The sequence below is a fragment of the Medicago truncatula genome, chromosome 4 (genome assembly GCF_003473485.1).
Source record: "Medicago truncatula cultivar Jemalong A17 chromosome 4, MtrunA17r5.0-ANR, whole genome shotgun sequence".
NCBI lineage: Eukaryota > Viridiplantae > Streptophyta > Magnoliopsida > Fabales > Fabaceae > Medicago > Medicago truncatula.
In genome coordinates, this window is record NC_053045.1 from 61,309,813 (window position 1) to 61,334,995 (window position 25,183).

At 32.2% G+C, this 25,183-nt stretch overlaps 4 protein-coding genes across 4 annotated transcripts; 3 read left to right on the forward strand and 1 right to left on the reverse strand.

The window, feature by feature from the left end:
- Positions 1–5,930: 5,930 nt before the first annotated feature.
- Positions 5,931–9,945, reverse strand: LOC11425444 (probable receptor-like serine/threonine-protein kinase At5g57670). The gene is made up of 7 exons (XM_003610043.4): positions 9,399–9,945; positions 9,041–9,295; positions 8,775–8,932; positions 8,602–8,681; positions 8,360–8,495; positions 7,810–7,959; positions 5,931–6,214 (listed from the first exon to the last, which is right to left on the reverse strand). Exons 1-7 carry the CDS (start codon positions 9,601–9,603, stop codon positions 6,053–6,055), a joined length of 1,146 nt encoding a protein of 381 aa, XP_003610091.1. The 5' UTR covers positions 9,604–9,945; the 3' UTR covers positions 5,931–6,052.
- Positions 9,946–15,661: 5,716 nt separating this feature from the next.
- Positions 15,662–16,574, forward strand: LOC112420971 (glutathione S-transferase T2-like). Its single transcript, XM_024780833.2, has one exon. The coding sequence runs from the start codon at positions 15,681–15,683 to the stop codon at positions 16,572–16,574; it is 894 nt and encodes a 297-aa protein (XP_024636601.2). The 5' UTR covers positions 15,662–15,680.
- Positions 16,575–16,952: 378 nt separating this feature from the next.
- LOC112420972 (uncharacterized) lies at positions 16,953–17,510 on the forward strand. The gene has a single exon (XM_024780834.1). The coding sequence runs from the start codon at positions 16,953–16,955 to the stop codon at positions 17,508–17,510; it is 558 nt and encodes a 185-aa protein (XP_024636602.1).
- Positions 17,511–20,109: 2,599 nt separating this feature from the next.
- LOC11443782 (U4/U6.U5 small nuclear ribonucleoprotein 27 kDa protein) lies at positions 20,110–24,721 on the forward strand. Its single transcript, XM_003610046.4, has 2 exons — positions 20,110–20,803; positions 24,315–24,721. Exon 1 carries the CDS (start codon positions 20,216–20,218, stop codon positions 20,774–20,776), a length of 561 nt encoding a protein of 186 aa, XP_003610094.1. The 5' UTR covers positions 20,110–20,215; the 3' UTR covers positions 20,777–20,803; positions 24,315–24,721.
- Positions 24,722–25,183: the final 462 nt, after the last annotated feature.

The following is a 25,183-nucleotide window of genomic DNA, read 5'->3' on the forward strand; positions in this document are numbered from 1 at the left end:
TAATTTCTATGTCTATTTTTGGTTGTAATTGGCCCGGTATGATGCATTTCCAGACCTTGTTTTTTTGGAGGAGTCTGCATCATAAAGTTAGATGCATAGTGAATGAATTTAAATCACACCATATTCTTCTGGTAGCGTACAGGAATTGGTGGATGTGATAAAGATGTAGCTACAGAGAGTTTTAAAGGGAGGAGAGGACCACCTTAGTGCTATGGCCACACCATTGACCCTCTGTTTGATGTACAAAATACGCAGACCATTGTTATGAACCCTCTTTTTTTTGTTTTTTTTTTTTACTAATGATTACAAACTTCAACTCACAAATACATGTTTCATCTAGTGTTAGCTACGGTGAAGATAAGCAATAGTACAACTTATACTTACTTCGGTGCACTGCCATTTCACTCAAAGACCTTTTTTTTTTTTGTGTGGAAAAACCCTAAAGTTAGTATTGGAAACAGACCTCGGATATTTTGACATTTAAGACTTGATATTAATTCTCACTATCAGAACAACTTTTTGAGTAGCGTTTTCAACTAACATAAATGCAGATTTTATAATTCACCAAATCAATCAACTTGAAGCAATGAACTTACCGACGGAAAAGTCTACCACTTCATCAACTGCTTTTTTTTTTAGGAAAACTGCTTGTTATTTTTGTTACTACTATTTCATATTGTCGTTATTATTTTCGTGCATAATTTAACTTCTACAGTTCTACTCCATCCATCATTCTTTATAAAGTACATTTCACATTTTAACAAATATTAAAAATCAATGGTCCATAAGTCCCATTTTAACAAATATTAAAAATCAATTGTCCATAAGTCCTAGATCAAGTTTGTTTGTGAGTTTTTTTTTTTTGATAGAAGTTTGTCTGTGAGTTTTAATGGTTATTTGTTATTTCGTCTATCTAAAATTTTTTTAACAAGTAATTACTTATTGTATTAATATTAAATAACAATTGGTAGTGTTCTACCAAAAAACAATTTGGTAATACAATTAATGTTTATATTTTGGGTATAACTATTAAATTGTTTTTGTGTATACCGGGATGCAAACACTTGCATCCAATTTGGAGAATTGCCACTAAAATGTTAAATTTTGTAGCAGTCTATTTTTCTATTAAAAAATAAGTATTGTCCCAACCAAAAATATTGTGTAATTTGTGAAAACTTAAATGTTCAACTGTGAGAGATAAATTAATGAATGTTTGTTTGATCACATGCATAGAAAACAATTATAATTTATAGATATTTCTAATCTCTAAACTTTTATTTAATAACAATGATATCATCATATACTACTAATAAAATAATAAATTTAAGGACGGATTTTTGTAACGGAAAAATGACATATCTCTCTAACTAATCTTGCTCCCACTCGTTGAAATTTCAAGACCCGTCAATGAGTATATGTATTCAATATTAGCTATTAGTAATAATCAATAATATATTTAAAAAATAATAATAAAAACATGTAATAATTTGAATTGGGACTTTTTTACGAGAATTTGAACTTATATTTAGGGCATTCTTATAAAAGGAATACCAGTGTTCTTCTGATTGTTGTGTGCAGTTTGACACTTGGAGGATATACATTGAATTTGTTTTTGGAACATAACTTATTAACTAAGCGGGGTGTATTTTTGTGTTTATATATATATACTCTTTTGGCCTCTCAAAAAAATATACTCTTTTGGCCTCTCTGCTGCTTCTTGCAATAGGGGAAGTTGCCTAATAAAATGTGCTGATTAAAAAAAGAACTATGCGGGGTAGCTCAAATTTAAGGTCTCAACTCTCATGCGAAGTTATTCAAAACTATTAATAGAAGACAATCACAATAAAATAGTACATTGTCATTACTGAAAATAATATGATCTAGACCAGAATCTATGTTCCTAAGAATGAATTCATTCCTGAATGCATGAACTGTCAATGGACCACTTTTGTTTATTTAAATCTATTCACTTGTAGTTTTTATAGGGACATATGCTATAATATTCATATGGCATGGCAAACCTAAGTTTATTTTCAGTTGATCGATCTACATTTATCATAGACTATAATTTTATTCTGATTTTTCCCTTCAAAAAAAAAAAATAAAATTTATTCTGATTTTTAAATTTGTAAAAGAATAAAATTAACAAAATTTTATTTCCACTTTTCGAAGTATGAGATATTACATTAATCCATTAATTGTTTTTTTTTTAATAATTAAAAAGAATCTTATTAGTTTAATTAAATCTACTCTTTACTATTTCATATATTTTAAAGATAATTGATATCTTTGTTATTATATAATGTTAATTTTTAGTTTATTATATATTGTATATTATATTTTGCATCAAACATTTTATTTTACCATGAATTTATAATATTAATTTTTTTACCATGATCTTTGTCTTGTATGGACATGTCCTTACATGATTCGATGTCACATTTTAACCTAAAATATTAATATGTTAGATAAACAATTTATCTCAATTATATGTTGATCAATGTTCATTTTTTCAAATGAAAATTCTAACTCATACATGCGATACCAATACTTTGGTGCATCCCTAACTTATAGGAGTATAAGTATGGTTTTCAACAGTAGAATTGGATACATATGCACTATTGAAATGAATGCCGTGACTAAAAACAAACGTACTAGAAGGGGTAACCAAAACAAAAGGATTCTTTAAACCTCAACTATCAAACTTTGTATGTCCTTGGATTTAGTTCTTATTTTAGGAGTATGCATTTAAAAGAGTACATGTGAACCCCCAATTGATATTTACGGTATTGATTAATGTCATATGCTTACAAAAAAGTACATGACAGCTCTAACGGGCCTTGCAATTTCCAAACCAAGAATTATGATTAACATATCGCATATGGCAACTTGCATGACAGCCAACATATCCATAAAACTTATTTTTATGATATACTTGAATGCAACAATAGTTGCAGAAGGTCACTAAGCCATATGAGCTAATGGTTATTTCCCACATTATTATAACTGGAATGATATTTGAGATTTGTTTTTAGATAGATTTCCCACCATTAGGAGAACTAAAAGCGATTTGAAACACATAGATTTGACTTTGACATGTTTTAGTGATCTCGATTCCATTTTACTTTGTTTTGTAAAATAAAATATATATTTTTTTTTTTACTCAAAACTTGATTTTTAAGCTCAAATTTATTTAGTTGAATCAATTTTATGTGAATGCATTCAAACATAAATCATCTCAATTCAATTTACTTTTGACTAAAATCAAATTTACATCATCAATTCATTCAAAATCAAATTTTTTTTAAGGTAAAACCAAACACACACTATATTTCAAAAAGTTCATATTAGAGATTCCCTTGACCACACGTTGACAACCCAATCCACCACACAAACAAATATAACATAAGTGTATGTTTGATTTCATTTTTTACGGAGTAAAAAATGATTTAGAGGGGTAAAATTGATTATGTTTGATTCCACTTTGGAAGGAGGTGAAATTTATTCTAGAGGTAGAAAATTGGTTTTCACATATTTAGATGTTATCCAGTAGAATCTATTCTAACTAAAACTATAATAATAGGAGTCATTGTTTGTACTATTAATTTTCCGCCTTGAATTCCACTTTTATATAAATAGATTTATCCAAACAAAAAATACTTTGCATTAACTTTATTTTGATGATAATCAATTTTAGAGAATAATTTCAATTTGAAGTTAATTTTTTTCATCACAAAACAAAACACGCATGTTTAGATAATTAGATTATCCCTTACCAAAAAAAAAAAAGATAATTAGATTATCTTGAATAGAACTAGTTTAGCCTTAAAATTTGATTTTAAGTTGAAGCTACTATTTTAAGTTTTTACCTTTATCATTGATATTTTTAGTTTGAATTTATTGTTCAACTTAATTTTTATGAATAAAATCGAACATAAATTCTTTTACCTTCAACTCACTTAAAACAAAATCAATTCATTGTTTTTTTTTTTCCACCACATCCAAATTATTATATAACTAGAATAATTGTAAAATTAGCTTGAAAAATGAGACACCATTTCATACAATTTAAAGAAAACATCTACGAATTTCTTATTATTATTCGTCAAATTTGCATAAAGGACACCTTTTATGTACACAATTTTCTCTGCCTTGTTTTACATAAAGAGTTTACATGTATCCCGTGAGCAGTAATTTAATTTGCACGCGAAAACAACCATGCATTGTCATTTTCCTTTTGTGTTGCCGACATAATATGGATTGGAGTTCAATTATATGATCATAAATTCACATCACATCCACAAGCACACATACACACACTCAAAAACAAAAACAAAAATCAATTATAGAGACTGATTAGATAGGAGTAACATATTGTACCACAACAGAACACTTCAATTGTGTCGAATAAACTATCAATTTAGTTTTTAAACTATTATTTCCTCTCAAATTTAGTCTATAAACCACTATATAATTTTTTTTAAAAACTAAATCACCTAAATTGATACCGAGAAAAATCAAATCTAAAACTTTAATAATGAGCATAATAAAAATTTCAAACTAACATTTTTTTTTATATATATATAAACCATTATTTACATTTGAATAGAAGGCAAGCAGACAACAGCTGCACTGCTAGACCTTTTTAGATAGCAAAATCAATCCTCGTGAACACAACATTCATGACCTATAGGAGACATGACATTGCTATGCATGACCTTTTGAACTCTATGTAGAAGGTCAACAGCCTCTGGTGCTAGCAAACCGAAAGTGTCAAAAGCAAATCAAGCATGTTGACTGTCAGAACACGCTTTCTCATGTTTGGCTACTTTACCTAACACGACTTTTAGGGCTGCCTGTCATACTGTAAAAGGTCCGACACCTAATCCCACGAGTGGTGAAACCCCAGTCAAGTCTACACAAGCATGTTTTCCACCTACCCATACCATAACGTCTGCATGCCTAAGTGTTGATCTTCTATCTAGTAGGTCAGTCAGGAAGTTCACAGACGCCTCTTTCTTCACTGATATTCCTGCCCGTCTGAATATCAAAAAGTACATCCCTACAAAGTCATGTCTGTACTTAGAGCGGGGAAGCTCCTTACAATGAACGACATGCTCCCCAAAAGTATTCAGGCACGCCTTACGACAAACAGGGCACACCTCATCAATAGAAAATAGTGGAATCGTAAGGTGATATCTAAAGATAGTACGATACTCCACTGATGATATATGCTGAACTAACCCATCAATTAGGATAGCTAGAAGAAAATCCTGAGCATGTGCTGCTTGCAAACATCCAAAAATTGTTTTCTTTCTCGTGGTTATGTCAAACTTAACTTCCATATTTTGAACACTTTTACTAAAAAGAGCACTCGCCAAAACATGTTGTGCTTTAGGAGGGACGATGTCTTTGCTAGTAAAACTACTAACATCAAAATCTGAAATCGCACCACGAAGACAATCCAAAATATTATCAAAATCCGAGTTCATGCCACATAACCCACTGTCTCTCAAAATATGATCTTGTAGCACCTAAGATTGTGCCCTAGAAGCCACAAAAGCTTACAAAAAAGCCTCTAATGTTGAGTACAAACCCAACCCTCCAAACCTAATAGGTAAAGAAGCCAACAAGTTGTCCTTAAAATTTAAAAAAAAAAAAAAAAAGTCAATTTGATCCCTAAAATCTTAATAACAAGAACCAAATTGATAGGTTTTATATATTAAAGAGTGGTTATTAATTAAGTCCGCACTAATTAAGAAAATCAGAAGTAAAAAATTTGTATTAGAAAAAACGACTTTTGAACTTCTAAAATGTTGAATGCAACATTTTGTTATGCAAAAATTTTATATTTATTTTAACAATGTTCTGAGAGCATTAATTAACATTTTTTTTTCTTTATAGTATAGTATAACTTTGAGACTAATAAATTGAAGATGATTTGATAGTTTATAGGCTAAATCGACACTTTATTCATTTTTATCCTCAAAATTAAGACATGTATATACATACATATGTAACTCAATGCGCTTGCCTAACTACTTTGTCCTAATTAATTACTTTCAATTGAATCAATTAAAGACATTGAAAAGGAACTGTCATATTCATATTCCAGATCCTCAAAACCCCAGAACTCTTCCTCTTGTTCTTCTTCTTCCTCTGGCATTTTCCACTTCTCTTTATCCATCTCTCCCTCCTCCATTATCTCCAATACCTGTCATTAATCAATTGAACATAAACTAAAAATTAAGTAACTGTTATTGTTGCACAGTATTAAAGTGTGACATAAAATCGAATAGAACCTACACATTTAATAAATTAACTTGTCTTCTAGTGTATTTTAAATTATACACACATTTTGTTTGTGTGTGTGTGACTGCCATATATTAACATGTGTCCTATTATAATAAAAGTCAAGATTAGGTAAGACACAACATCAACTGATTAGTCAATTTGTATGAGAGAAAAAATGCCGCCACTGAATTGCATTAAGAAAATTCGAACAAGTCTAAATTCATGCATAAGAAGTTATAAGCAAAACCATCATATTTTAATAAAAGATAACATACGAAAAATATATTTTGATTGTTTGAAGCATTGAAATTGATGTTATTGTGTATAGTTTATTGGTAACTTGGCAAACTGTCTAAATAAAAAGCATTAATTGGACAAGTGAACACGCCATGCCAATTTAGATAATGTGACAAATTGACCAAGTTTACGAAGATATGAAAAAATTATATATATGTCACGGATGCAAAACAATTTGTTTATTTTTTACAAATACCAACGATCTAATTTGAAGAAAAAAAAAATTATATCCACGAAATCACGTTTACTTATAGAAAAGTATATATACTTTTTTATTTACGTTAGAAGTATAGTATATACTGAAAAATTTATATGTGGGCTGATGTAAAGATAAAAGTCAAAATATATAAAATTTCACCAATCAATGAGATAAATTAAGAAAATGCCAAGTGGAAGAGTCCTAATCTGTTCTACGTATCAATTGACTGGATACAATTTTCATTTACATCAAATGTAAATCAACATTGGGTACGTCATCTTATCATGCAAACATTAGACTAGTGTGTGTGCACTCTTAAAGATTTACTAGTTAGAAAACTATTCATAATTCAAATAGAGATAGGTTTTTAATTCGAAACAGATTGAGTGTTCCTAATTTTAAGTTTAACTAGTTTCTATTTTCTTTATGGGTATTGGGTTTTGCCCCCCTATGTTATTGCGTTCTTTAATTTATATACAAATTTTGTGATACATTTAGATACCTTTTTCTAGTTCTAAAATAAAGAGCATATATTTGTGATATTCTTTGAAAAAAGTATGCACAAATTCGATGAAGTGATATAAAAATTTATTACTAGAGAAGACCCCTCGCTTTACTTGTCTTGTGCATTACCGTGGTAGTTGTACCAGTTTTTACTATTTGTATGTCCTAAAATGATGACCAAAATGAAGTTGGTGATTGGTTCCTTCTTTGGGAAGAAAGAAATTAATGGATGGGAAGGAATGGATGACTATATTTCCAGGCACAAAAACAACTCTCTGCTCACATGTTATGTAGTAGATATTTCTTTGTATAAAAAACTAAGTATTTTATCCAAACCCTACACAATGTCTAGATGGGCTCCATGAATGACTTGGTGTTTTTGTCATAGCAAAAGAATAAAATGAAGCAAACCATATTAATCAATGGACCAATTATTTGAAGAAGTAATCTTGATGACATTTGAAGAATTATTATTATTAATTATAATTATAATCTAAGACAAAAAGAAAGTATACCTCAGTCATGGAGGGTCGCCAAGTGGAAGATGCCCGGATGCATAGAGAGGCAGCAAAGGCAAGTCTCTTTAACTGTGTTACATCATATTCTCCTTCAAGCCTTGCATCTACTAGCTCTTCTATATCACCTTTGTTCAAAATTGGTTTAGCCTACTCATTCAAAAGATGAAATTATCAACAAGGCTCATACAAAATCATCAAACAAAGTTATTAAACATCAATGTAAAAATCATCATCCAAATGGTTTGTGCATTCACAATCTCTATGCAGTCGACCACATTGATGGTTGTTGGATTAACACTTGACGATATATATTTTGATAGAAATTTTAATTTCTTAAATAATTTGGACCGTCAAATCTTTTGATCAAGAAAATGTGACTATATAGACAACCCAGATGACCAAAAATTCATGAAATAAAGTAATTAAACTAATGAATGCAAAAAACAAGACTACTCTGGCCTAGTACTAGAAGAAACCAAAAAAGACATTTACAAGGAGAAAAAAACAATCAAAAGTGGGGCTAGTCTACTCTACTCTACTTACTTACCCAGCTATGTAAACTTTGGTGAGACACATCCACAGGTTTCCTACCAGAAATGACTTCTAGCAAGAACACACCAAAAGCAAATACATCTGTTTTCTCATCCACAACTCCATGCAAGTAGTATTCTGGTGCCAAATGTCTACAAAACATAAACCATTCCATTTTTATAAAGAAATAAAAAAAAAAAGAATATTTACATGAGTATCATGAATGATTTTGAAAACAAAAATAAAAATAAAAAATACCCAAATGTTCCTTCTATTGGAGCAATTGAGTGATGAGTCCATTGTGATGGAAGCCATTTTGCTAGTCCAAAATCAGATATCTAACACAATCAATCAAAACAAACTTTCATTAGAAAACACACATAAGAAAAACTGTATAACATAACATTTGAAACATTGAAGGTTATAAGAACCTGTGGTTCAAAATCTTTTGTCAATAAAATGTTTGATGCCTTGATATCTCTATGGATTATTCTCCTCTTGCAACCTTTGTGCAAGTAGTGAAGTCCACGCGCTGTCCCAACAACTATTTTATGTCTTGTTTTCCAATCTAAAGGAGCCAACTGTTCATCTACAATATAACAAGATTTTCATATACTATTAACAACCCTTTTTTTCATTTCATGTTTTGATACCAAAACATCATTTCTATGACAAATAAAGAGGTTTATGTAGTTACCATGAAGAATAGATGAAACAGAACCAGTGGTGGATAGTTCAAAAACAAAGTAAAGTCCATTGTCAATACAACATCCTAGAAGAGATAAAACATTGGAATGACGAACATGACCAATTGTTCCAATCTCTGTCAAAAACTCTTTCTCTTTTCTTTCATCCTTTGAAGCTCTTGTTAATCTCTTCACAGCAATTTCTTCACCATTTTTCAATGTTCCCTTGTAAACCTCAGCATAACCACCTTTTCCAACCATATTTTCTAAAACAAAAAAAAAATCAAAAATAAAAAAACTTTTATTCCCAAAAATTTCATGAATATTATACTATGAACTTTTTCAAAAAAACAAACAAGTCTTAATCACCTGAGTTGAAGCCATTGGTAGCATCAAACAACTCTTCATAAGAGAAACATTTCCATGTTGGTTTTTGACAAGTTTCTTCTTCATATGGAAGAATCTTCAAGCTCTTTTCATTTTCTTCACCTTTGGGACTCAGAACTGGTTCCCCTAAACCACGTTTGGTAAATGAGAAGAGCCTCTTGAAGCTGCCTGTTCTTATATACCTCATCACAATGAATATCAAACAGAGTACTCTGTTTCATGCAAAACAGAGGACAATGAAATAGATAACTCTGTGTCTGTGTTTGTGTTTGAGTCTACAAACATAGAGACAAAGCCAAGACTGTGTTTGGTTTCAAGGTGTAGCTTGAAGAAGAGCTGTGTATATGTGTAGGGGTCAGAGAGAGAGAGAGAGAGAGAGAGGGAGAGAGAGAGAGAGATTAAATGCTTTGTCTGTTGAAAATGTACAAAGATTTTAGAGTTATTACAAGAGTAATGAAACTTAGACGTGTGTTAGGAGAAAGCAGAAAAATGAATTAAAGTGGCGTGGCTATGGTTAGAATGGGGTGACCCTATCATCTACACTAATTTTAAATGGGTTTGAATTTGGTTAATTCAATATAAGTTTAGGTCACGGTAGTTGTGTATGCTTCAAAAATAATATAGTTGTGTATCTTTCACATGATAGAGTAATTAAAAGTAATAAGGTTTTATTGAAAAATAATAATAATTTATTAAAAAGTCATATATCAAATACAAAATGTACAAGTTTTAATGTAAAAGTTTTATTTTAAATTTCTTTAACGTGTATAAATTTGCACACGATAAAAAAAATCTCTTATATAAAATCACGATAATTCATATACTTTTGGGATAATTTGTTGTGGTGTCAAACATAAATTGTTAGATTTGTGATAATTATATGTAATTAGGGAAATTCAATTGTATTTGTAACAATAGTTGCCACTATACATGCCATCTCAATATCTTAGTCCTTAGAGAGATGCGTGTTCCGTGACTATTTTTTTCAATTAGTGATGTAACAGAATATTTTGTTATTTGTAAAATTTAAATTCGTGGTTTTTTTGTTTCTTTATCATTTTGAGGTTCAATGGTAAAAAAAATAAAAAATAATCCTTGTTTTTACACCCTCCGATCACTATTATAAGTAAAAATTAACATTTTATATTCATTCATTAAATGATGTATGTTATTTATAAAAAAGATCAAATACAACATTAACTGAATGAATCTAAAATATAAATTTTTGCTTATAATAGTGACTGGAGGATGTAGATGACACAAGGAAAAATACTATGGAAGCTTATTATATGTGAGTTTATGAAGGTGATGCTATCTATCGGTACTTGTAGATGTAATTAGTGATACCCCAATTTTGGTAATGGTTCAGGTAAACTACTTTGCATTTATGAAAGAAAATGAACTTTAGCGAAAAAGTTGATATTGCTACTCCTTCTTCCGTTTTAAAATATAAGCAAAATTTATTTTTTAGGTTTATTCAATATGGACCACATACATCATTAATTGAATGAATTTAAAAAGTAAAATTTGCTTATATTTTGAAACGAATTATATCTTTCAATGATCTATTTATTCATACGAAAGACTAGAGATCAGATATTTTAATCTGTAACACTTAGATGATATAGTATTTGATGACATTATTTCTACTTTTCTTTTAATCAATCATTTTCTCTCATCTAAATAATTTATTTTAATCATTCATTCATTATCTTCTGTCATCTAAAATACTAACAGAAAAATACCAAAATTTGTAAACAAACGTTAACTTTGTTCATGTTGGCTACATGGATAAAGTTAACGTTTTGAAAAATACTAACAGAAAGGACCACTTGGGTAAATGAAGGTATATTTAGGGGACCAAATTGAGACAGTTTAAAGTTAGGTGATCAAATTGAAATTCAAAAATAAGTTAAGGGACCAAAACATGTATTAAGCCTATTTAGATTTGTAGTTCTTTCTCTTGGGTTTTTGTCCTCTTTTATACAAAATAATATTTTAATTAAAATTAAAATTTGGGTTTTTGTCCTCTTTTATACAAAATAATATTTTAATTAAAATTAAAATTTGAATTCAAGTTATAGCAAATGATTATTGTCATACATATAGTAAATCTGCTACATTATAAAGTTAATTAAGTGGAACTTTTTTTTTTGTTTGAGGAGAATTAAGTGCAACTTAATAAGTGGATTTGAAATTGATTAATCTGGCGCATTTCTCTTCTCATTTTTTCCTAGTGCAGAATCTGTATCCTTTGGTGGATATCACTATAAGAAAAGATGCAATTAGCCAGAAAACTATGCCAGGAGCAACAACTCCTGGCAAATTTACCTGGAGCAATACCAGAGATGCCCCTGGCAAAATTACTTTAGAAAAAGTGGGCCCGATTCTCATAAAACTACCCTTTTGTCAAGCGAAAACCCTTTTACTTCCCTCTCTTCTTTTAGATCTAATGTATGTACTATTGTGTTGTCCCTTCTCAAATCCAATTTCTCCATCGCTGACCTCCGCTCCCAACTATTTCTCTATGTGACATTGTCATTAATCCCCAATTATTTGTCATTAAAAACTGAATAGTTAGATATTATTATTATTATTTAACTCAACAAAAAAAAGATAATATTATTATTAACCTCAACAAAAAAAAGATAGTGTTTTTTAAAACTATTTTAATTATTAAATTTTAATATTTTGATTTTTTAAACAATTAAAAAACGTTTTTTATTTTATTAAAATCGTACATATTTTGCCAGGGGTTAACCCCTGTCAATGTTCCTGGCATGGTTTGAAAACGACTGATGTGATGCTGACACAGTCTGCAAATTTGCCAGGAGCTAAAGCCCTGACAAGTTCATTTGCGATGAGCAGATTTGCTGGTGATTCTGCTCTTGGCAAAACTCCTGGTAAACGTCCAGTTGCCAAGGCTTTTAACATTTTGCCAGGGCTTCTGCCCCTGGCAAAATGTAACATTTCTTGTAGTGTATTAAACCATCTTTATATAGTGAAGTAGCGAAATTATTCTGTCAAAAAAAAAAAAAGTAGGAAAATTGTTTAAATGGAAAAGACGCTAAAAAGAAAGATGCATGAAACAGAAAAATAGATTTCGTTAATTAAATGTATAGTATGAATAGTGAAGGAATAAAGACCTAACCACTTTATATGTCTAATGTAGCAGTTAAAACCACTTTATATATGTGGATATCTTTTTTAAGCTTGGCTTTGTTGCATAATAATCACACAATAATTCATCTCACATCACCGAACACATTCAACAACCAGCTCATAATAACAACACCGAATAGAGATCAATTTCATTAAAATGAACTTGACCAAGCAATAAGAGACACATTGTCATCCGATTAATCATTTTTTGTTAAGCCATCCGATTAATCATTAATCCAAAGAAAGATGTAGCATTAACAAACAAATAAACAAACAAAGGCTGATTTCATCCACTACACATATAATGATTATAACTTGATATACTCCATGAGGGGGCGGAGGGGTGGTAAGTGGTAACCCAGAGATATCATTTTTTTTAAGTACATCAAAATTATTTTATTTATTTAGTAGTTAGTATTATATAAATATATTTTTTTAACTTACTTTGATTAATTTTATTGAATGTATATTTTTAACGAACTTTGATTATGAATGAATTTTTGCAACAAAAAAATACCATAAGAAAGACATTTAAATAATTAAAATAACACAACTTTATTGATTTACCCTAGGCACGAAAAATCTTAAGACCGACTCCAACTCCATGCATATAAGTACACTACAAATCTGCCTCAAAGTCTTGAAAATCTATATGATTTTTTTTAAGACGAAAAAGAAAATATCTTAAATAAAAAAAATTACACTGAGACTGGGGGATATTAGACCTGACCCAAGTACAACTCAAATAGGAATACATCGTGATAATACAAACCAGATGGGTCAACCATAATCAATTCTAACAAACAAAACCATTGAACTTGCGTACAGACACGAAACCAAGTTACAAAAAAGATGAAGAGTGAGTGAGCAATTGTAAGAATAAAAAGGATTATAAGTTGGTGAAAGGATCGACCGCCAACACGGTATCAAGATCCACATACCAACTACCTCATGAACAAAGCAACAGACATAACATAATAGCTCTTTTGAGCATAACATTCCACAGTCACATGAACTGAGACAGAAAAGAAGTCGGTACCAGAGTGAAGGCATAATCTATATGAAAATCGATCAAAATGACGAGAATAAAGGGTAAATGGCAAAATCGTTATCTGAAATTAAATTAAGGGATGATGAGACTAATTTTGCATCGAAACATACAAATATTGATTAAACATAGTAGAAATTAACAGTAAATTCTAATAATAAAAATATCGGTTAAACAAATATCACTTTTTAAATATACTCAATATGGTCCTATTTATAAGAAAACTTTGACCTTTTAGATTCATTGAGTACATTTATACTAAAATAGGACCGAAGGGAGTAGTTATTTAGAAATTATTTGTACTAAAATTATCGGTCATATTTAATTTGAAATAAACAGAGTCACGAGCTTCAACTTATGAGCTTTTAGTATGTGTGCACGAAGCAGCACAGTATACTAAACTTATAGGACCACTACATGCATGGCATGCAGCAGAATCAATGGGGCATGTTACTTAGTTCTTGTTCCACCATAATCTGGGAACTTGGAAGAGACAAAGTCCCTTTCTAGCCAACTACTTATTCAAACATGCGTGTGTGGTCACCTTTAGGCATTAAAGTTGCCCAGCTAAGACCACAACAACAGTCTCCAATGAAAGTTCAAATTGGATATGCAAGCCATGATCATAACTAGAGATATTGCTATATTAATTTAATTTGCTTTCTCTTCACGAGCTTCACATAACTTCTTGTTACTATGTATGTATTGTGTATGCATTTCATCTGTTTTAATCAATCACAAAGGAACAAAAAGTTTAGACGCCCCAAAAATGATAAATTGGAAAATAACTAATCAGTCAAGCTCCTTTATAAAGTACTGTATCCAGTAGCAGTAGGAGTATTTCTTGATCCCATCAAGAACAAAATGAATAAGCTATTCATTTTCTATTTCAATTTTTTTTAAAAGATTTATTTTTTTGTCAAGTAATTTAGTAAATAGAATTCACTTTTTTCAAAATGAATTACTGAGGTGTCCGAGGTTCGAACCCGACTCCTGTATATAACAATGCATGTCCCTGTCAACTAAGCTATGTTCACCAAGGACAAACAAGATTTATTTTAAGACAAAGTTATGCCTATAATCCTTTACGTATGATTTTTATTTCAGATTTGATCCTTTATCGGTTAGTGTTAGAACTTACTTTGAGACAAAAGTTTGTTCATTTAATTTTGAAAAGGATCGGATCAAGAGGTCAAACAACTAAAACTAAAACTAAAACTTTATGTTTCAAAATAATGGGCAAAAAACACCTAAAAAGATTTAATCTAATTATAATATATGACTCATTAGTTACAAATATTTGTCTAGCTCGACTATTTTAAATGAGAATTTCAAATATCTTTGATGATCAAAGTTCAAACTTAGACCATCTCCAATGGCCAATTTAATGAGCCATTCAACACCAATTTCCCCTCCAATGGTGTGTTGAATGAGGGAAGAGAAGAGAGAGAAGGTGAACCGATTCAACACAATTTAACCCTGCCAGGCCGGACACGTGGCGACGCGGAATTGGCCCAAAACGGGCGCGTGCGTTACACGCGCAGACAAGGCGCGTGATGCGTCAGACGTGCGGAGAGAGAATGGCTTTTTGGATAGATAATGACACGTGGCGCGTTTTAATTGGCTGTCCGGATTCTTATCATTTTAATAATTTGACCTCAATTATTTCGTTGTAAATTAATTTTAAAAAAAAAAATTACCAAAATTCATGATTTTTTTTCCTCTATAAATAGAGACTTTGATCATTTGATTTGGACACAGAAAAAAAAACCAAGTTTTTCACTATCTTCATCTTATTATTATCTTTCTATTAGCAAACTAAGTGAAGTTTTAATCTTATTTTTTGTGAAATGGATCCCAATAATAACCATTTCAACACCCAAAATTTTTCTAATTACCCATATAACTACGAAAATCCCAACAATTATCCAAATCCAAATCAATTTTATAACCAACGTCCTCAAAACATACATCAAAACGTACCTAATTTTGGTTTTTCACCAAATTTCAACCAGTCATCCTCTTTTCCAAACTTTCATCCATATTATGGATCTATGATGAGATATCCATCTCAAACACCCCCGTTTAATGGTTATATGCCAATGGGGAATGAAAATTTTCCTAGTGTTGATGCAACCCAATATCCTGAATTTTCAACACAAATAACTCCTGGTGGCATGGCAGTTGCTGATGAAGTCACTCCAGAAGATTCAACTCCTAAGAGCAAGAGAAGTAAGGAACCAGCATGGAACACTCAACAAAATTTGGTTCTAATTAGTGCATGGATTAAATATGGAACAAGCAGTGTTGTCGGGAGAAACCAGAGAGGAGAAACATATTGGGGTAAAATTGCTGAGTATTGTAATGAGTATTGCTCATTCGATTCTCCCCGCGATCTAGTTGCCTGCCGAAACCGTTTTAATTATATGAGCAAAATAATAAATAAATGGATTGGTGCTTATGAAAGTGCTAAGCGTATGCAAGGAAGCGGTTGGTCGGAAGATGATGTTTTGACAAAAGCGCAGGAATTATTTGCAGGTGGGAAGAATATTCAATTTACTTTGAATGAAGAATGGCACGCTCTCCGTGATCAACCACGTTATGGTAGTCAGATGGGAGGAAATGTTGGGTCAGGGAGTAGTGGATCTAAGAGATCTCACGAGGACTCTGTAGGATCTAGTGCTCGTCCAATGGATAGGGAGGCAGCTAAAAAAAAAGGTAAAAAGAAAAGTACCAACGCTGCTGGCTTGGAGGAGGTGGAAAAGGAGTGGGTTCAATTCAAAGAAATCAAGGATAAAGAGATTGAACATTTGAAAGACTACACCAAGGTGCAACAGGAGAAAAACAGATTGACGAAAATGAAAATGTATCTAAAGTTAAGTTCTGAAGAGCATCTTGATGACCGGAAAAAAGAGCTGTTGGAAAACTTGGTGCGTGAGCTGTTTTGAAATATTTGTTTGTATTCGGTCAAAATTGTCAGTGTTGTCTAGGTCCCAATGTTTACTTTAATAATTGTCAGTATTGTCTAGTCCTCAGTGATAGTCCCTAGTGTTGTCTAGTCCCTCGTGACTTATTTTACCTACTATTTGCTTTAATAATTACGTACACTATGTGCCCATTATTTCACCTACTATTTGCTTTAATAATTATGCACACTATGTGGCCATTATTTTACCTACAATAACTTATTTCGAATCCGTCAATGTCCACCACACAATGTGCTTATATATAGGGACTCATATCTACTTCCAATTTCACAAATCTCATTCATATCTACTTTCAATTTCACAAATCTCATTCATATCTACTTCCAAATAAGTTATCGGATGCAAAAACATGTTTTCCTTCGAATAGTTGGAGATCTTTCAAGTAGTGATAACTACTTCACCCAACGAATTGATGCAGCCAATAAAGAAGGTATATCACCGTTAGCAAAATGTACCACAACAATGCGAATGTTAGCATATGGTGTGGCAGCAGATGCGGTCGATGAATACATTAAAATAGGAAGTAGTACAACATTGGAATGCTTACTTAGATTCTGCAAAGGAATCATACGACTCTATGAGGAAGTGTATTTGAGAGCACCAACCCAAGATGACCTGCAAAGAATACTGCATGTTAGTGAAATGCGGGGGTTCCCAGGGATGATCGGCAGTATTGACTGCATGCACTGGGAGTGGAAAAATTGTCCTAAAGCATGGGAAGGTCAATTTACCAGGGGGGATAAGGGAACCACCACAGTTATTCTGGAAGCAGTTGCATCTCATGATCTATGGATCTGGCATGCCTTTTTTGGATGTCCGGGAACGTTGAACGATATAAACGTTCTAGACCGGTCACCAGTGTTGATGATGTGGAACAGGGAAAGGCTCCGAGGGTGAATTACTTTGTGAATCAACGTCCCTATAATATGACATACTATCTAGCTGATGGTATCTACCCTTCGTATCCAACTTTCGTCAAATCAATTAGACTTCCTCAAAGTGAACCCGATAAGTTATTTGCAAAACATCAAGAGGGATGTCGGAAAGACATCGAACGTGCTTTTGGAGTGCTTCAAGCTCGATTTAAAATCATCCGTGAACCAGCTCGCTTGTGGGACATAGCCGATTTGGGTATCATCATGAGGTCATGCATCATATTACATAATATGATTGTTGAGGATGAACGAGATACATATGCTCAACGTTGGACTGATTTTGAGCAACCTGGGGGAAGTGGATCAAGTACATCGCAACCATACTCGGCCGAGGTGTTACCAGCTTTTGCAAATCATGTGCGTGGTAGATCCGAGTTGCGTGATCCAGATGTTCATCACGAATTGCAAGCAGATCTAGTGAAACACATATGGACAAAGTTTGGAATGTATCGTGATTGAAGATGATTTGTATCGTACTAAATAAATTACTTGTGTGTTTTATGCTTAGTTTGTTGTATTGCATTTTAAGTTATTTGTGTGCCGCGTGCTTAGTTTGTTGTACTTGAATTTGAAATTAAGAAAATAAAAATAAATTATTTTACAATTTTTTTTTTTCCAAAAATACTAAAAAATAAATAGTTAATTGTATTATTTTAATTTAATTATAATCGATAATTTTATGTAATTATAAAAACAAAAATTGAATAAAAATAAAAAATAAAAAGTGGTGGGGTAGAGTGTTGAATGAAAAACCATTGGAGAGGGTTAAAGTTGAATGAGTGTTGAATAAGAGAGAGAAAATGATGTGAAGTGTTGGGAATTGAAAAAGTGGTGTTGAATGGTAAAAACCATTGGGGATGGTCTAGATAATCTATATTTTTTTATCACTTTTCATCCATTAGTGTTGGAACATACATGCCCCCAATCCCTTAAGCATACCATTGTTCACGTTGTTATTAAGTTAGTATTTTTTGTCAGTGTTGGAACTAACTTTGGGACACGTTTGCTCATTTTGAGACAGGTCTGGTCTAAGGATCAAGCAGTCTAAACTCGGACTTTATGTCTTCAAATGTTGGAGAAAAAAAAAAGCTTAAAAAGATTCAATTTAATTATAGTTATAAATGTTTGTCAGATTTAATTAATTAAGATGAGGGCCTCGTATGCTTCATGACCAAAGTTCAAACCTTGAGAATATAGATGACTTATGGCCTTAAAAAAGATTTATCATTTTGTATCCATTAGAGTTAGAACACATGTTAGTGAGAACGAAAATTAAGGAAATCAAGAACCAGCATGTTGATCATGTATAAAAAAAAACATGGAAGGATATTTATAGCATAGAAATGGGAGATGAGGTAAGCTAAGGGAGGTGGTTTATTAAAATGTGTCTAAGAAGATTGGAAATAAGTGTACCACTGTGTTTGGTATGAACCTTCGTTGGAGGGGGTTCTGAAGGGTCCATCATATTCATAGTGATTATTTAATTCAGTGATTGATACAAATATCTGTGTGAAGGATATGGTTAATAGTAACGGAGTCCGAGTAAGGGTGGATTTGGTGGAGAGGTTTAGTTGTATAGGAGGAGTATAAGATATTGAATTCTAACATTTCTTTTTCTTTGTAGTATAATTTAGAGGATGTATAACTTATGAGGTAATCTTTAATTTTGATTCAATAACAAATTCTTGTATGTTTAAAGTTATATAAAAAATTTGGTTTTATTAAAGTTCTCACCGATCACTTGAAGATTGTTGAATGATTGTTTTTTAATTATCGATAATTTGCTTCCTCAAGGTGTTCAAAACATTGTTTCATATTTAAGTGTGACTGGTTTTAATATAATTAAATCGCATAAACATATTTTTTATTTTGAATTTGTGGTATGTTGTAAATTGTGGTTGGATGTTTTACCTTGGTTGAGAATTAGTTGTGTTTTGACAAACAATAGCTTTTGTCACATGAATCAATTTACAAATTTGGGTTCTTATGGAGAGAAAAAGCATAGGGATATCTTTTAAGTAACATGGTAGGCATGTTTATGGTCAATATGGAAGCAGCGTAATCATAATATTTTTGACCTACATGATTGCTCTAATGTCTCTATTTTTGATATGGTAATTTTTTTTTCCTTTTGGTCTTTGATTAAGAACAAAGTTAAGGGTTTCTCTTACGACTATTATCAATTGAGTTCTCAACTGTTTAGATGTTTAGGTGCAACCACATCATGATTAAGATTTATGTTTTATTTTGCTTTGGAACAATCGTTGTTTAGATGCTCATTTTATTGTTATAATCGTTGAATTGTGAACATTTTCAATCTTAAATATATTAATTTTTTTTTGTATTATAAAATCCGAAGTGTTTATTTTGTCGGATTTCATAATTTAAATAGATGATAAAACACGATTAGTAATGATAATATATCAAATTTTTTTATTATAAAATCCAAAATGTTTATTTTGTCGGATTTCATAAGGTCAAATTTTTTCATATAAAAACAGGAAAAAAATCTCATTTTAAATTATTCAAATTATATAAAATCAAATGATAATTTTAAAATTTCAAAAGGCTTGTGAACTTACTTCCAAAAAATCAAAGGGAGCAAAGATGTATATTACAGGGTTTTGCACCAAATTGAATCATGAACTCTAAACCCTATCTTCCACAATGAGCGACCGTGACCGCCACCGCGACAGAGAAAGAGATCGAAGACGAGACAAAGACGACCGCGACCGTGACGTCGATCGTGATCGCAACCGTGATCGCGACAGAGCACGCAGCAAGAGATCCCGTACACGTTCACCGGACCGTGTACGCTCTCGTCACTCTCGCTCCCGTTCTCCCGTCGATCGTTCTCACCGTCGACGCCACCACCGAACACCTTCTCCAGATCCTCCTAGAAAGCGTCACCGGCGTGACTCCGTCGATGACGAGCCGAAAGAACACAAAGAGACGAAGAAAGTGGTGTCTGACTTTGTTGACGGAATCGCGAAGGAACAACAGCAGCAAAAGCAGAAAGAGAATGGAGAAGAAGTTGATGTGAACGAAGATGAGATCGAGATGATGAAGATGATGGGAATTCCTGTTGGTTTTGATTCCACTAAGGGAAAACCGGTACCTGGTGCTGACGTCAGCGGTGTTAGAGCGGTTACGAAACGGCAGCCTAGGCAGTATATGAATCGTCGTGGTGGATTCAATCGTCCATTGCCTGCTGAGAAGAATCGCTAGGGTTCGCTTCGTTCTGTTTTTCCTAAGGTTTGTTCAGTTTTACTCTAATTTCTCCTAATTTATGATAGATTTAGGGTTTATTTTGAACTTGAAGATTTTGACTTGCTATTAGGTTAGGGTTTAGCTTAAATTGGCGTTTGATTTGAATGTTGAATTATTTTCTTACAGAATGTGATTAGCTGAATGTCTTCAATTGATAAATGTGGTAACTTATTAATTTAAATTGAAGAATTTCCGAGTGTTTCGTTCTAATAATAACTTTAGCATTTCTGAATAACTTGTGATTAGTGCAATATTGCGGTGGTTAATGGTTATCAGCATTCTGGTAATGCCAGACTGTTATTAATCTGTATGCTGATTGATTTGGTTAGTGCTTTAATCTGTAAATTGTCCCGGAGATATGTCTTAATAAACACATAAAAGTTGCAGATTCACTCTGGCACTCTTTATTGGTTTATTGGTGTTGTTGTACTTTGAGGTTGGGGCTGTCATTGTTCTTCCTCCTTCGTAGTTCACCTTGTCTTCTTCTCTAATCATTGTGGGTTGTGGTTTTGGCTTACTCACTATGGTAAGTATTATCCCCAAAATGGAGAGTTTTGTGATGAGTTACTTGTTTTCTTCCCTGATATTTTTTAGAAAACCTGTAGAAAAGATTGTAAAGTGTCAAGCTTGAGTGATTGGTGACGTTTTTAGAAGACCCGTGAATGTATTTGTTAGGAAGGTAGACCAAATGGGGAACAGTGAAATACTTGGAGGCCGAGATAGACTTTAAACAATCATAGATCAATCAATAAGGGATATTTGGATTCACAAAGTATCATTAGAATAGTTCATGACAAGACTTTAGGTTGTCACTTGATTCATATAGTTGATCCTGTAAAAGGTATTGAATGGTGGTTGTTGTTGGTAATCACAAAGCCCGTATTTCCATCTTTTTTCACTTTTGGGGAAATGGAAATCTCTGTTTTTGTTGTTGAATTTTAGATGAAATAAGAAGAAATTTGACTGTGTTACAATATGGCATGATAAACTTAATATAGCTTGATGCAGAAGATTAAATATTAGTCCCTATGTATAGGGAGGGATACAAGACTCCTTATCCCAAATAAATAGATAATTTAGGAGATTATCTAAGATATTCTTTGATGTAATACTGATCCTGTGAGATAAACCAAAATAATAAAAAAACTCCAATCTGATCCTGTGATATAACATTTGAAAGAGAAAATGTAACACTGGAAGCAACAACCTGATGTACTAGTTGCTAGGAGTTTTCAATCTTCAATCTTCTTCTAATGTCAGCGCGACACTCCCCAAAATAATTAAAAAAACTCCAATCTGGGAACATTCCCGTAATGCTTCAAGTAGGAAAGCAAAATTCAATCACCAAGAACAAGCAATTACTCAAGGCTGCTTAAACACCGAACATTAAAGGCAACACTGAACCATTGTACAAAAGCCACAACTCAAGCCTTACTACTTAATAGAAGCAAATATGCTTAAATACCACATAAGACATTAGCTACCAAAGCTTTTAACCGTCTAGATAAGAAGCTGAAACACGAAGCTTACCTGTCTACAGAAGAAGCTGACAGCAAACCAAAATCATTGTCAGATAATCCCCACGATGAGCAAAGCCTTGTCAAATATAAACACATGAACAAAGCATAACTGTGTTCTAAACAGCAACTTGCAACCAGAAAAACCAAATCCAAGGGAGATTACAATTGAACAAAAGAAGTGGGCTCCATAACAAGGATTCGAACCCATGACCTAGGGCCTAAGTACTTGGAAGCATCCTTGTGTTTCACCACTTGAGCTGTAGGGGCTTTTAGATCAAAGCAAGACAATTCTAATGGTGGAGGTTTTTTCTTGAAACTTGTTCACGGTGGCGGCCGGCGGTGGTGATGGTGGCCTGAAGTTATAGCTGCTAGGGTAAAGGGTGAGGGAAGAAAACGTAGCAACCAACAAAGGGAGGAAGCCAAAAGTGCAGATTACACTGGAAAATATGTAACCAGTAAAAGGGTTCAATTAAATGAATTTTTAATATATCTATTATTACATTCCCAACCTTTCTGAAACTCGGCGGTGGAATAGTGATGGGATAGATCACAAAGGATCAAACCAAGCTCTAGATATCATGTTGAAGTTATGAGTTTTATATAAAATAAGAAATATGATTATGTTATAAGAAACATGATAGTATCTTGATATAAAATACTTAAAACTAATCCTAGGAGATAATACAAGAGGTGAACTGATCTTATCGTAGGAGATAAACTACAATATTCTAATATAATATCAAGATATTCTAAGATATTTGTTATATTTCAAAATCGTGTTCACAGCTTCTATGCTTCTACTAGAAACAAACACCATAGGATGCGTAGGCTGGTGAAATATTCTTTTCTATGCTATACTTGGACATGTTATGTGATGGACTATTGATCAAAGTTTTGACGTGTGTGTCGGAGGGAATTTCTGTTCTGTGAAAATTAGGGAATTCAAAGTGTCACGATTCGTTATATACAACTTTGTAAAATAAACTTATCTTTCCTGGAAGCTTTGTTTAAAATTGGAAACTGGAGACAGATTGCTTGCAGTTAGTCTGTGAGAACAGATGTGAATTGTGATTGGGTGTAATGATAATAAATTAATAATAACTATATATTTTGCTGATACAGTATATTAATTATTAATGATTCATTGGGTACACTGTTGGAATGCATTTTTTTATTTCTGGGATTTGATTTTTTTGGAAAAATGCTATTTTAGTAAGCAGCTTTAGAAAGGTATATAAGCTGTGTTGTAACTGAGAGATTACATGATTGGCAATAAGGATAATATGTACTCCCTCCGGTCAAAAAACAAAATACACACATATTAAGAAAGTGGATTGACCACATTTAAGTCATTATAAAAGTGATGTTTTTCCAATTTTACCCTTGTCCTGGAGTAGTAAAGACGTTAATGATGAAGTGGGTTTAATGAGGGTAAACTTCATATTGCGGCATTTAATAGGTTCATTTTACTATACTTTTTCTTATATTTGAGAGCACCAATTTTATTTTTTTGTTTCTTACATTTGAGACCGGAGGGAGTATTTATTATATTAATGCCATGAAATCCCTGTTTAATGTGTGTTCCATTATTTTTAAGCCCTATGAGACGATATGTTCTGCTATATTCTTCATCTGTATACTCCGTATCCCTAAATTTTCAAAGATGCAATGCTAATTTCCCGGTATGGATATTTCTACTTGTATATGCTCATGTTGGTCGCATGCCTTTTAGCTATACTCGAGTAGTGAGTTTACATGCGTTGATTTCTAGGAAATTGTTATAAACGTTCAAAATTCAAATAACCATCATCCACATGATGCGTATGAATGAAATTGGCCTTCTTTTTTTTCTTCATTTTTATTCAAAATGCAGATGCTGTTTTACTTTGACTTGTTTGTGTCTATTTCATAAAATATTTTGTGCACAATATAAACCATTCTCTTTGCTTAAGTCTTGCAATTTTCACTGCATATAGGTAATATCTTCTGGCGGCGGTTCAATCTTTGGGTAGCCTGAAGGCAGAAACAGTTGGTGGAAACTAAAGAAGCAAGATTGCAAGAGTTCCTCTTGTTTTTTTTGACACACTTGTTGTTTGTGTTGAATTAATGATGCCCTTTGCTACCTTCAACTCAATGTCCGTGTAATTTTTTTGTAACGTCAAATGTTATTAGGTTATGTTAGCTCAGTTGGTATGGATAATGCATAATATATGCAAGGTCCAGGGTTCGAATCCCGCCCACCATCAAAAAAAAAGTTAGTAGGGTTTGAACCTTCTGATTAGTACTCGTTCAGTGTTCCTCAACCCATCAATCGAGCTGACTGCTTGGGACCAATGTCCTATGTAATTGACATCAAACATGTTTTAGTTTTTGTTCAACTAAATACTCTCTACAAACAAACTCACCTTAACTTACCTCTTGTAAATTTTCTCTATACAAACACGCCCATTTACAGTGAAAATCCCACTTTGATCGAAGTGGCCAGTTTTGGCGACAATAATACAAATAATAAATAAAATGAATAATACAAATAATAATAAATTATGAAAAAAAAAAATGAATAATAAATAAAAGGGGTGTACTACACACTACATACATATACAGATATCCAACGATTAAATTGTTAGGCTATTTGAAAAAAGAAAGAAAAAAAACACTACATACACAGATATCCAACGTTGACACTTGCACTTGCCATTCTTTTATTTGTTAACAACTCAAGGACCACATTGATACCTCAGTTCCTAGGAAAGCAGGGACTGGTTTTCTCCTAACCAATTAACATAAGTGCTTATTGCAAATTGATAAATGATATTTGTACAACCACTTTTTAACAACTTTTGTA